Source organism: Electrona antarctica (assembly GCF_951216825.1).
Source record: "Electrona antarctica genome assembly, chromosome: 4".
Classification (NCBI taxonomy): Eukaryota; Metazoa; Chordata; class Actinopteri; order Myctophiformes; family Myctophidae; genus Electrona; species Electrona antarctica.
The window spans coordinates 51,484,742-51,498,302 of NC_136809.1; the positions used below are offsets into that span (position 1 = coordinate 51,484,742).

General features: G+C 44.4%; 1 protein-coding gene across 1 annotated transcript in view; it reads right to left on the reverse strand.

The window, feature by feature from the left end:
* Positions 1-3,228: 3,228 nt before the first annotated feature.
* The window catches only part of maml3 (mastermind-like transcriptional coactivator 3), a 173,796-nt gene continuing 163,463 nt past the window's right edge, over positions 3,229-13,561 (reverse strand). Inside the window, exon 6 of the mRNA XM_079499674.1 lies at positions 3,229-8,290. Coding sequence (XP_079355800.1) covers positions 7,164-8,290 — 1,127 coding nt within the window. The 3' untranslated portion in view covers positions 3,229-7,163. The remainder of the gene's footprint in view (positions 8,291-13,561) is intronic.

Consider the following 13,561-nt stretch of genomic DNA (forward strand, 5'->3'; position numbering starts at 1 on the left):
TCTCTCTTTGAGGCACAAAGGCTCTTGCTCACTTTTCTCCCCTTGCATCTCTCTCTCCCGCATGTCTTCCCCTGAGCTATATATTTCTTCACCTTATTACTTTCCAGAGACTATATGAGAGAGTGAGAAAGCACAAAGCAAATACTTCTTCTAGAGAGAGTAAGAGAGAGAGAGAGATGGAGAACAAGGAAGAGTTGTAGCTCATCTCCCATTCTGCGGGTGCAGGACACTTCGCGTGATGTGCTGATTAGAGTGCATAATGCCCTCTTCAGTGTGTGTGTGTGTGTGTGTGTGTGTGTGTGTGTGTGTGCGTGTGCGCGCACGGCTGATGGCGTGTTGTCGTTTGACTACATACAGGAAGAGAACAGCTTTCAGCAATAGTGGCTGGCTCTTTATTGAGTGATTGCCGAGAATTGACAGAGAGACATTTTGTGTGTGTGCGTGTGTTTGTGTCTGTCTGTCTGTGTGCGTGCGTGCGTGCGTGCGTGCACTGTACAGTGTGTCTATTTCAGTGCACGGTCAGGAGGATCACACTGAATCTGTCACCTTCCTCCCACAGTAATGAGACAATTTCACACCCCAGACAGATTATAGAGATTTAGGCCCGGCGCTGTCAAATTGGGCACCACCCTTCAAATCACTATCTTCCATATTAACAATATAACAACAGTCCCACGTGACATATAGCAGGCCTATACTGTAAGTGTTACTGTATGTGTGGTGCAGGCATTCACGTTTCTGCTGGTAGCTGTGGTTCACAACGTTAGGAGGGAGAACTCCTTCGTTCTAACGCTATGGTCCAGTGCTAGTGATACAGTACCGACCCTGTAACACTGTACACTCCTCAATAACTTATGTATTGTAGTCAGAAATGTGCTGTCTTGCAGCCTTTTACGGCCATAACACACACACGCATGCACACACGCACGCACGCACGATCACATCCCTCCGTTCCGTTCCTGTCCTTCATTCTCCCTCTTTCTCTCTTTCTCTCCCTGTCCTAGGTGGTGTCGCTACTGAACATGAGTAATGATGTTGTCATCTCTGTAAGTCTCCATTTGTCAATGTCAGGGAATTGTGTACGTGCGCGTGTGCGTGTGTGTGTGTCTGTCTAGTTGTAGAAGCTGGAGGAGAAACAGGGCAGCCTCTGGTATAGTGTAAGCAGGGTGGGTATAGGAAAGGATAGAGGGAGGGAGGGAGAGATGAGAAATACAGTCATAGGGGGTGAGAGGGAGAGAGAGAGAGAGCGCTTGGGTGTGGGAGAGAGATGTCACAGAGGAAGAGGGATGGGGTTAAAAGAAGGTGAAGAAGAGTGAGATTGAAAGAGGACGACAGTGGAAGGAGAAAATAAGAATGTGCGGTTGCATCGCCTCCCTCCCTCCCTCTCGTCTGGCCAAACGACAGCCTGCGTGATTCATGGTAACCGTTATTGCCGTTATTACAATTAAGGATCTGCTCTTTGGCATATCATAATGCAAGTTTAATTTTGCAAATGTACGGTAACTCTTTCTTAAACGTGCTATTTGAAAGTGTGTGCAGTTGTTGTGCAACTAGTCCCCGTCATTAATAGGCCTACTACAAATACAGTGAACATCATTCACAGACGGTCAGCTGGGAGGGTGAGCATCAGCATGTTGATTCCGTCAACTAATACTGTGACAAAAAGAATGTTCGTCGACTACCTTTGTTCACTGGCAAAAACTAAATGAAAACTAAACTACCGTATAATGACTAAACCCAAGACTAGTAAATATGTTCACAATTTTGTCAACAAATAAAAACTAGACTAAAAATAGACTAGTTCAAGCATTGGTTCCCAACCTTTGTATACTGAAGTACCACCTCAGAAAATATTTGGCTCTCCAAGTACCACCATAATAAGTTACTGATGTAAAAATACAGGACCTGCCCTTTGTGTTCCATTCCTAAGCCAATAATGCTGCTGCTCTGACAAAACCCAGTCTAATAATCACTAATCAGCAGAACTGATGATGTTTCTATGTTTCCGTTCTCAAATCTTCTATTAACAACGCTCCACACGCTCCAACGCTCCACACGTCCCAAACTCTTCTCCCTTCTGGCCCCAAAACTGTGGAATGCACTCCCTGTTGCAATCAGAACTGCAGCATCACTCCCAATCTTCCGTCGTAGTCTGAAGACCCACCTTTTCAGACTCCATCATGGCCCATAGCACTTATCCTACCCCCTTAGATAGCACTTTTAGACTTAGATAGCATTTGAAACAGACTTATAGCATGTCATGTAGACAGCACAATAATTGCATTGTATGTAGTCATAGCACATCATAGTACAAATGTATAGCATAGTATAGTATATATGTATAGTTTATATGTATAGTGTCATTATATAGATATGTTCTAGTTACGTTCTTAGCTTACGCATGTTTCATGATAAATGCATTTTATATATGTGTTGTATTCCCATGCTTTTGTTCTTGCCTAATGTAAATCGCTCTGGATTAAGAGCGTCTGCTAAATGCCTAAATTGTAACGGCTATAGGTGTGCTGTCATGCTCATTTCAGCACGGCTGGATCGCCTTTTTCAACCAATGGCTTGATCAGAAGAACTACCTGTAGTAATTCATTCCACTTTTGTATTTTTTCTCCTTTTTTGGGCGACTCCTCTGAGTAGCACCAGAGGGCGACTCCTCTGAGTACCACCAGAGGGCGACTCCTCTGAGTACCACCAGAGGGCGACTCCTCTGAGTACCACCAGAGGGCGACTCCTCTGAGTACCACCAGAGGGCGACTCCTCTGAGTACCACCAGAGGGCGACTCCTCTGAGTACCACCAGAGGGGGGCTCAAGTACCACTAGTGGTACTAGTACCAGTGGTTGGGAATGGACTAGTGGACAAGAGATCCTGTACAATTAAGTAATTTGTACGCATGCTGAAAATAGCAGATCTACCATCTCTTGTCGATCGACTATTTTCTCCAAGTGTAAAATCAGTCGCCATGAAGGCATCAAGGCCCGCCAAAATGCATTTTAGTCGGCTAAATCTTATATTTAGACGACTAAAACTAGACTAACACTAAAACTTTCCAGGTGACTAAAACTAAATGAAAACTATATTATTCGAGACTAAAACTAAAAACACTGGTGAGCATCAGCGTGTTGTTGTATGTGCACGTGTCCTAATGTTGGTGTGATATGCAAGCATGTGCACCAATGATGCATTAAACAAAAAACTGAGAGATTCATTTATTATGATCAGCGAGAACATTCTCTCTTTATTGTATCTTTTTTGAAAAACAAAAAAAAAACGTTTTTTCTTTTTTTGTAATTCTCTTTTGTTAACATTTCAGGATTCTGTACAGGATAAAAAGAAATAAGCACTGCTTAAGAACAGAGTCAAATCTCAAACTAGAAAAACAAATGAAAAAAAACTTTCAAAAAAGAGAAGAGGTTTACAATACAAATTAGTAGTAAGACATTGTCTGAAGTGCAATGGCATAGCTCAGATGGGTTAAAAGTGAAAAACAAAACAAAAGAAAAATCTTGAAATAAAATACTTCTCTATTTTCCAACAAACAGTAAATACTTTACAGAGTAGAGAGACTGTATTATCTGATGTATTTAAACCTGTAAAAACATATTTACAAATAGCCATTATCTTTTATATACTTTTTCTCATAATCACATATATGTCAGCACCAGTAAAAAAAGAAAAAAGAAAAAAACAAATAAACAAAGAACATCAACAACAACGATTTCGTTAAAATGTCTACAATTGACTTGGTCCCGGTACATATAATGATATTTGGAGGAAGCATTTCTTCCCAAAGGGATATATCATATCATATCAGACTGTCTCTACAGAGACCAAAAGTCACAAGAATGGTTTGTGACCATATCTCTGACCTGGAAGAGATTCTACCTTTCCCGCCCCTTTCAACTTTAACCATCCGATTTATACATCATCGTACGACGGAGTCACGCAGCAAAAAAAAATAATAGATGGATGGAAGATCTACAAGCTTGTACATCTGCTATTTTCGTGACTTACGTGGCACAGGCATATGACGGGAGTATAAAATCCAGGCTATAATGTCCTGCCCCAAAAATAGGGACACAGCCAGACTTGATAGCTTCTTCTACACACCCTGATTAAGCTGGTGAAAGAGTATTCACTCTGAACATTCGGTTGAGCCTTCATGATGTGCTATGGTTCGTTTGCAGCTGTTGTAGACAGTCTCGCGTTGCCAGACTGTTGCCTCTCGCAATTTCCCAAATGCTTCCGTCTGGAGCAACGGAAGTTCTGATCATGAGTAACATATAAAGCGGAAGTGGAGACTCCTCCCCACTTCCGTTTCGTCTTTACAGTCGCGCAAATTTATCCTAATATAAATACAAATCATCTAAGCATATATGCCTTGTTGCTTTAGCAGAAAAGGAAATACAAAAATAAAATGTAAATATATCATTTAAAATAATCTCGGTGAGCGGGAAATGGCAGCTTCCTTACTCGGATTTCGGGAGGTGTAGTTCCAGGCATTTGGAGATTGTGGAATAGTTGTCTGGCTACGCGAGACTACAGGTGTTGTAACCGAGTGAGAAATGGAACTATAATGGAAGCAGCGACCGGCCGCTCACCTGGAATTTTCCGGCCGTCCAGAAAGGCTCAATCGATCTAAGAGGAACTGTTTATCCAGCTTAGCCACAGACATCGATGTAGGGTTTTTATTTCTGTCTTATGTCTTCTTCTGATAGAACCGGGCAGAGAGAGAGAGAGAACCCTAAACCAATGTCTCCCGACAAACAGAATTTTGCAAACCTCAAACACTGCAGACTCACACAGGAGGGCCTTACATTCCCATAGCAACACAACATAAAAGAAAAAAACCCAATTCGCGGGCACTACCAACCGTAGTTACACTTACAGGACAATGGGCATTATTCAAAATTCTATTTGTATTTAAAGGGTTACATTATATGATGACAAATGTACTGTACGATGAGAACAAAATGGTTGGCAAGAATTAGTTTACAGAGAAAAAGGCTTTTTGGTTTGTTGAGAATGTCAGAATTCTCAAGCTTTCATTCTCTTCAGTAAAATACATAAGACTTGTAAAATAAAGCACATTCAAACCCATTCACACGTTTTTTTCATTCATTGTATAACTATGATTATAAAACAGTGTGAGAAGGGGGCCATTGTATAAACAACTACTGTATTCAACATGGACTTAGTATAGTCAATCATAAGAGAAACATGAGATTATCAACAGTGGTATTAGCTTGGAGGTGGCATTGATACAAGAAGCAAATCCGTAGGCCTCACGTGAAGCTTGATTTTCCTTCATGCTGCTATTCCTTCCCGGGGCAGATAATAATGGGTAGATGCTGCCTGGAAACACTAACCGTTATGCTAACCATAACAACTCCTTTAATAAGCCTGCATGTTTTTGTTTGCTACTATTTTTGAAAAATCACAAAGTCACAGAGTCAATCAGACAAGCTTAGTAGTGGTTCATTTTTTTTCAAGTGCCTGGCAAGGATGGTATGTCAAATCTTCACAATTGTGTTACAACAGAGAACAGTTATGGTATGTTATGTATAGTTGAAGCAAGGGCATTTCGTGGCTGCTAGTAGAATAAAGCAACAGAGCAAAGCAGCACCCCAGGAGAAGGCTGACTTACAATGGAAGGATAGGCTTTTTTCCAAAAAGACAACACAAGGTAGCCTAATTTAAACATCTCAAACTTTTGACTGACAATGACAACAACAGGTATTTTTCTTTCTTTTTTTCTTTTTTTTTAAAGATAAAACACAAATAAATACAGCAATGTGGGAGGGCTTTCTAAGATATTTGAAATTTTAGTATTTTCTTTAAAATGAAGTCACTTATGGTGATCGGATACATTCATTCAAAACGCCAACTCTTGCTTTCAAATTGGTGATTTGTTTTTTTGCCGAACATTATGGATGAGGAGGTGGTCAATGTAACATTAGTCCCAGTATAGCTGCCCAGTAGATATGTTCATAATCTCCTGGTGACTCGGGCCGGTGCATATGCCATTTGTTTGTGTACTTTATGTGCATGTCATGCATCCAAGCTTTAGCGGCTTCATCTCTTAAAAAAAAGCCTAATTTAAACTGCATGTGTCACTCGTCTTCAGTTGTATACGACAGACACAGCATACGGTAAATTAGGATTTATTACTTCGCTTCATTGTGTTTCACCTCTCTGCACATGTATGCTTTGCACACCATGCACAAACAACACCAGCAGCTCCGCAAGGAAATGAAAGCACCAGCAGCTCAGCTCAGGTCGGTTTGCATGACAAAAAAAGCACTAGAGGGCACTAGAGTGTGTCTGTGTCGCACAACAAAAGAAAATCCATTTTGTTTTATTGCAAAAAAAAACTGAGAAGCATCAACAGAAGGGAACAGGTCTCCGGAGAGAGAGAGAGAGAGAGAGAGAGAGAGAGAGAGGGAGGGGAGGGAGGGAAGGAGAGGAAGGAAAGAGACAGACAGACATGTGGGGGTGTAAATGTAAGGGAAAATAATGGAAGAAGTGAGAGTGCTTTCACCTCCTCACACAGCCGAGAGATGTGGATATGGGCAGGTATGCACGTCATACACATACACACACACACACAAATAAAACCCCCTATGTCTCGAGAGCACGATCTCCTTCACCTTCTTCGGCTCATGGCGTTCAGCCCACTGATATAGAGAGAGCACAGAAACATGTGAAAGAAAGGCGGGCTGGTTAAGCACACCGGAACACGGCGAGTGGATGATTTAATTTCAGGAGGGAAAAAAAGGAAAATAATTATGAGATTTTCAGGCCAGCTCACATCGCCACATATCATGATCTCTATCTCTACCTCTGTCATTCGCTCTCTTTCTTCTTTCCCTCGCTCGCACACGCACGCACACACACACGTACACACACATACACACACAAGCACACACACTTGCACGCGCACACACACACGTTGAGACAAGAACTCATTTATAACCTTGCCTAAAACCTCGCCTGTTTTACAGAAAATAAACATGCCGGTCACCAGACGATGTCGTGTCTTCCATTCAGTATGATTTCCCCAGTTCTTTTTTTATTTTGTATTTTTTTGTTTAAAGTTTCTCTCTTAAGTCTATCCAGTAAAACTATGATCGACAGTTTATCCGTTGGCTATTGACCAGGAAAGAATTCTTCCATCCACCCGTCGCCCGAGTCCAGCTCTGCCCCTGAACCATCGCCCAATCCGAAGGCTCCTCCACCCGAGGGCCCGCCCCCATATCCATAGGACGACATGTCTTGATTGGCTGTCCTCTGGTAGCCCTGTGGCTGACCCCCAACTCCCCCTGGTCCGTAGGGGCCTCCCCCTGCCCCCGGTCCTCCCCCTGGTCCCATTCCCGGCCCACCGGGTCCTGGCCCAAAGCCCCCCATCCCGGGCATACCCTGCCCCATCAGCCCCTGGTTCATCCCCTGGCCCATGACCATGGGCCGGGGCTGGTTGGTCCTGGGCTGACCCCCCATGTGAGGGCCCATCATCGGGCCGCCCATCCCCGCCGCTGGGTTGCCTAACCTGGGGTCAATGGCCTGGTTCATCCCCTGGCCCTGGAAGTGTTGTTTGGTCATGCGCGGGGGTTGACCCGGCTGCATCCCGTAACCCTGGGCGGGGTTGAAGCCCACCATGTCTCCTCCCCCTCCTCCCGTAGTTCTTACGACTCCCCCGGCCATCGCCTGGAGATTCTGTCCTTGCTGCTGTGGCCAGCCGCCGACTCCTCCCATTCCGCCGCCTCCCGCTCCACCTCCAACTCCCAGCATGCTTTGCAGTCTCTGGGCCTGAGCTTTGGCATTGGGCGGGCCTTTTAGGGCCTGCTGGGACATCGAGTTCATCAACATGGCCTGTCCTCCGTAGCCTCCGGCCCCACCGCCGCCTCCTCCTCCGGGCATCCCCCCTACCCCGGGGCCCACACCCGCCTGTCTCTGGGGGCCTCCGGCGGGGTTGTGCTGAGGCGGGAGGCCCATGGGAGCCTGGACACTTTGGCTCTGGTGCTGCTGCTGCTGCTGCTGCTGCTGCTGGTGGATCATTTGGCTCATGGAGGGGTTAAGGCCGTACAGGGAGCCCTGGTTGGAGCCCTGGCCGCCGTAAGGCAGGCCCATGTCGGCCTGGGGCCCCACCGAGCTCCCCTGGGCCTGTACGGAGCCCATCTGGACCATCTGCTGCTGATTCTGCTGCTGCTGCTGCAAGAGGCGGGTGGCACGGATGTTCTGGAGAGCCTGGCTCCTGGACGCCATCTCCTGAGGAGTTCCTGGAAGAGAAGAACGAGGCGATTGAGAGACTCAGCAAAGGAGAATACTACTGGACAACTCACCCGGTGCTTGCCCGTGTTTCCTCCTGGAATTTTCCCCAGTGCGGGGGATAACTTTGTAATATGCTATTGGCTGTTTGTATTCTTTTTGGAAAAATATAAAAAGATACTATGGAAAGGCTATATTATTTTACTTATATTGACCCTATAAACAATTTAGTATAGTTTAGTATATGAAAGGTTTTGCCCTACTCAAATGGTACCTCGTCAGATAATCCCCACATAGCCTACAACAACTTCCGTGAACCAACTTCACTGTAGTGGCCTTTACATAAATTATATTTGTACGACAGACAGCAGACAGCTGTCTGCTGTCTGTCATGAAAGTTTATAGTGAGAGAAATTCAAAGTCCAGCCGTCTGCTGTCCAGCCTCTCCCACCCACCCCTCACTGGGGAAAACTCCGGGAGGAAAATGGAAAAGGGGTGAGTTAGGTGGGCTAACGGGAGGAAGACATGTAGGGAAACAACTATAGCCGGAGTAGCAACAGTGGGTTTAAGGCAGTGGTTCTCAAAGTGGGGTCTGTGTAAGTGTAACTCTGAGAGTGTACAAATGGAACCAAACAGACCCTCTCAGAACATTGATTTTACAATATAAATGGGGGGGGGGGGGGGGGTCCTAGAGATAGAAATGCCATTAAATGGGGGTCCGTAGACTAATGCATGTCAAACTGGGGGTGCATGAAATTTAAACGGCATAACATTCTTCTCTTATGGGGGTCCCCGACATATATTTTTCAAATGGGGGGTCCGTGGGCTAATTAAGTGTCAATTTGGGGGTGCTTGACATGAAAAGGTTTGGGTTAGCACTGGTTTAAGTTATAATGCTGACCCAATCACTGACCAGGCTGACCTTACTAGAGTTCACGTGCATCAACAGATGAGGTCACTATACTGTACATGACACCATAGAGTGTCATGTACTCGGACTCGGAGTGAATGTAATTTCTCTGTCTGTTTGGACGTTTGTTTGGAAAAGCATCCGATGCCTCTTCCAGTTTAGTTCAACCCAGAGCCATCTAATAGAAGAGTTACGATATTGAGGGGGCAGAAAACCGAGCGCTGTTCATGCAGCCTGCTGGAGAGGGACACGCTGGAGTTTGAAATACATTGTTTTCAACGAGGGCGGCGCAAATAAGAGCAATTTTTAGGCATGTGTGCAACATGCCAACTGTTTTAAAGTATTGTACAGTAACAACTAAAGTATATTGAATGTTTATGTTGTACGATTACTACAAAACAATCTAAAATAAAGGCATTAAAGCTGGGCTGTTGCCTGGGTCCAATGCATTTCTGCCTACTTCCGGTCCAGGACTTGTCCCTATTTGTTGTCCCCATTCTCAATAGAAGTCTATGTAGGAGAGCCGCCATTGGACTGAAGCCCCATGAAGTGAACGGAGTTTCCGTAACTCTGTCTAAAGGTGGCCTTTCACTAGCCGATAATCGGGCATTTTTGACGCTCAGGGGGTGCCCGACCGCTCAAAGCGCGATCGGGCACCGCGATTGGTGCTATCAGATTTCAGATTGAAAAAAATCGGCTAGTGTAAGGCCACCTTTAGTCTATGGCTCTGGTTCAACCTAAACTAATTTAGTTCATCCTAACCAGTGTTGTTTTTGGCAGCAAATTTCTATTTTAGTTTAGTTCATAGTCTTTGAAAAAAAAAAACTTAATTTAGTTTTAGTCATATTTTAGTCACCTGGAATGTTTTAGTGTTAGTCTAGTTTTTTTGTAGTCGACTAAACATCATACGATTTTAGTCGACTAAATCTACGGCCTTGATGCTGTCGTAATGACTGATTTTACACTTTGCGACGCGTTGTGAGCTTGTATTGCTGCTATTTCAGCATACAACCAAGTGTAAAATGACTTATACAGGATCTCTTGTCCACTAGTCCCTTCCTAACATTTTACTCTGTTTTTTTATTTGTTGACAAAATTGTCAATATATTTAGTCTTAGTTTTAGTCACCATAGCTTAGTTTACATTTAGTTTGTCAGTGAACAAAAGGTAGTCGACGAACATTTTTCGTCATATTTTTTTAGACGACGAAATCAACATACTGTTGATTACATATCCTAACATGGCAGCAATACCTGGCTTAGTTCCACCTATTTATGCATACTGCAGGAACTTGGCTGTGGCACAGTGTGGCAGCCTGTGGTGGAAGCGTGCTATAGCGCAGAAATGGTCCTTTAAATCCCGTAATAATCTGACATTGTTCCACTAATCCGTCACCTCACGGCTTTACTGTTTAACCCATTTTGGAGCGGGAACCCCTTTTGGTGTTTGAAAGCATTATGTTATACTTTAGCTATTGAAAAATAGCAGATCTACAAGCTCATAGCGCGGCACCGAGTGCCGCGCTACGAGCTTGTAGGTCTGCTATTTTGGAAAAATCTTGAAAATGTGGTGCAAATCTTTGAATATATATTCTTTCAGAGCGAACGTTTTGAACTCAAATCTTTGCTTCTGGGGGAGGACACTGGAACAACATAATGTATTTTCAGATGGGGTTGGCGGCCAATTACGTATATTTTTGGCGGTCCTTGACATGAAAATGTTTGAGCACCAGCACCACTGACATTTTCAGAAAACTGGACAGGATTTTCGAAGACATGTGTAGAATTGTCCTCAGGTCTAAATGTGTTAACTTGTAACATTTACATTCTTCAGAGAGAATCAGAGTATAATTAAGTATCTATGGAGAGAGCAGTGTCATATGGCAGTGGTTTTCAACACAGTGGTCCTTGGGGAGGTTCCAGGTGGTCCCCAGGCTCAATGATGGAGAGTTGCTAATTATGTTATAATTTAGCTATTGGAAAATAGCAGATCTACAAGCTCATAGCGCGCCACCGAGTGGCGCGCTACAAGCTTGTAGGTCTGCTATTTTTGAAAAATTGTGAAAATATTTATTTCAGAAAACTGGAGGATTTAGAAGATTTTTTTAAGGTCGAGGTCAGGCCTAAATGGGGTTAAAGAAGACCCGTTACGGGGTCCATTAGGTTTCATTTTACGCTCTCAAGAGTTAAAAAGTCCATTTGGTTAACCAACTCTCCATCATTTAGCTGGGGAACCGCCTCAAGGACCCCCGGACCACTGGTCGAAAAAACCCACCCACCGCTATAGAGGGTTGAAGTGGTTATAATGCCAGTGACACAGGCAATGGCAGACAGACATCTTTGATGATGGATATAAATGGCTTCCAACTCGACTCTCCCTGTTACTTCTTCATCTCCTCTTCTGCGCTTATCTCCATCATACACCTCACACCCACTCGTCTCTTTCTGTTCCCCACCCCTCCCTCTCTCTCTCTCTCTCTCTCTCTCTCTCTCTCTCTCTCTCTCTGCTATAGAGCATCTAACCGACTGCTCTTAACCCATTTAGACCCGACGTCGAAATTTAAAAAGTGTCATCTATCAATCACGACAGTTTTCTGAAAAACCATATGTTTCTATGTCAGTGGTGCTCAATATTTCATGTCAAGCACCCCCAGAATTATCTGTATTTGGCCGCGGACCACCATCTGAAAATATGTTGTTCCAGGGATGCCACCGGAAGAGTAAAAACTAAAAACGTTCGCTCTGAAAGAATATATATTCAAAGATCTGCGCCACATTTTCGCGATTTTTCAAAAATAGCAGATCTACAAGCTCAGTGGCGCGCCATGAGCTTGTAGATCTGCTATTTTTCAATAGCTAAAAGTATAACATAATGCTTACAACACCAAAAGGGGTTCGCGCCCAAAATGGGTTAAACACCCCAAACCCCCCCCAATCCATCTTTCCGACTTCATCGCAAACTCTGGGGGGTTCCAGGAGGACAGACAGGTTGCCGTGGTAACAGGCAGAGCAGGAATATTCAGTGTTTTTCTTTTTTTTTCTTCCCCCCCCCCCCCCCCCCCCCCCTTCTTTTCAGGTTTTAGAGAGAGAGGGAGAGAGAGAGAAGACAGACAAAGAATAATAGGGCAGGTGTGCTCGTCGGTATTGCATGACATCGAGTGCCGAACAAAGTGTCACTCAAGTTGGTTCAAGACGGCTACACGTTGATCCGGTAGTAGTGGCGTTTAGTGTGTACATGTTTATACATGTACACACGTGTGCATGTGTGTACACTACACACGTGTGCACACACGGTGTACATGTGCATGTTTATGTGTCTGAGCACATACTAGTGGCATCCGGAGAACTCGCCAGTTTTCCGACTCGCCGTGGTTTAGTGCATTTTAGTTCACCTTCACCTTCATTTAAATTGCATTGCATTGAGAGAGAGAGAGGGGATAGTTGTTTAGAGTTGACACTAGATGAAGTAGGAATGCTAAAGTTTAAACACCAAAGTACCGAAACAATGTAATTCATTAGTAAACAAGTATCGTGAATTTGTAGGCCACCTATCATTGGTATTCAGATGCTCAACTTTCTTTTATCATCATACAGCCGACCATTAATTGCACAAAATAATTGTATCACTTTGGAAATGAACTATAACAGCTGTGGGTTTGACATACTACAAGACAGCATGTTAGCATAACGATGAAGACATTGATGAAGAATTCCTGAGGGCGAGAAGCGACCACGCATCCGCCTGGGTGACGGCAGGCAGACTGCTGGGCGAGCGCTGGCGCTTTGGCATGCGGGGGGGGGTCAGATCAACATACTGTATGGAATGAATTCTGTACTGGCCATATATGGAGCGTGTCTTGAGTGTACAGGCTTTGATGAGGTCAGATCAACATAATTATGGAATGTCAGAACAGGTCAGCTCCATATATGGAGATATAAAGGTTTGATGTCAAGAGGCGTGACCATATAATGGAGGCGTGATGTCACGAGGCGTGTCCATATATGGAGGCGTGGGGTGACTAACTGACGGATGGGAGATGCAGGTTTTCATAGTAAAGGTAAATGGTGGAGAAGAAATTATTCAGTGCGTGCGTGTGTGTGTGTGCGTACGTGCGCGTGTGCGCGTGTGCGTGCGTGCGCAGACGCACACGCAGACGCACATGCAGACGCACACGCACACACCTGTACGTACATGAACTGAAAGCCAATGGGAAGTGCCAAGTGGGAGCATTTGAGCGTTGCAGGGATCAAACCTGGCCATGACCTTTTGGTTTACAAGACATGTCTCTCTCTCCCCACAAGGGACACCCTTGTCAGTTCTAATTGACCCATTTGTAACACTGATTGTGCACAAAATGGTCCATTTTGTACAC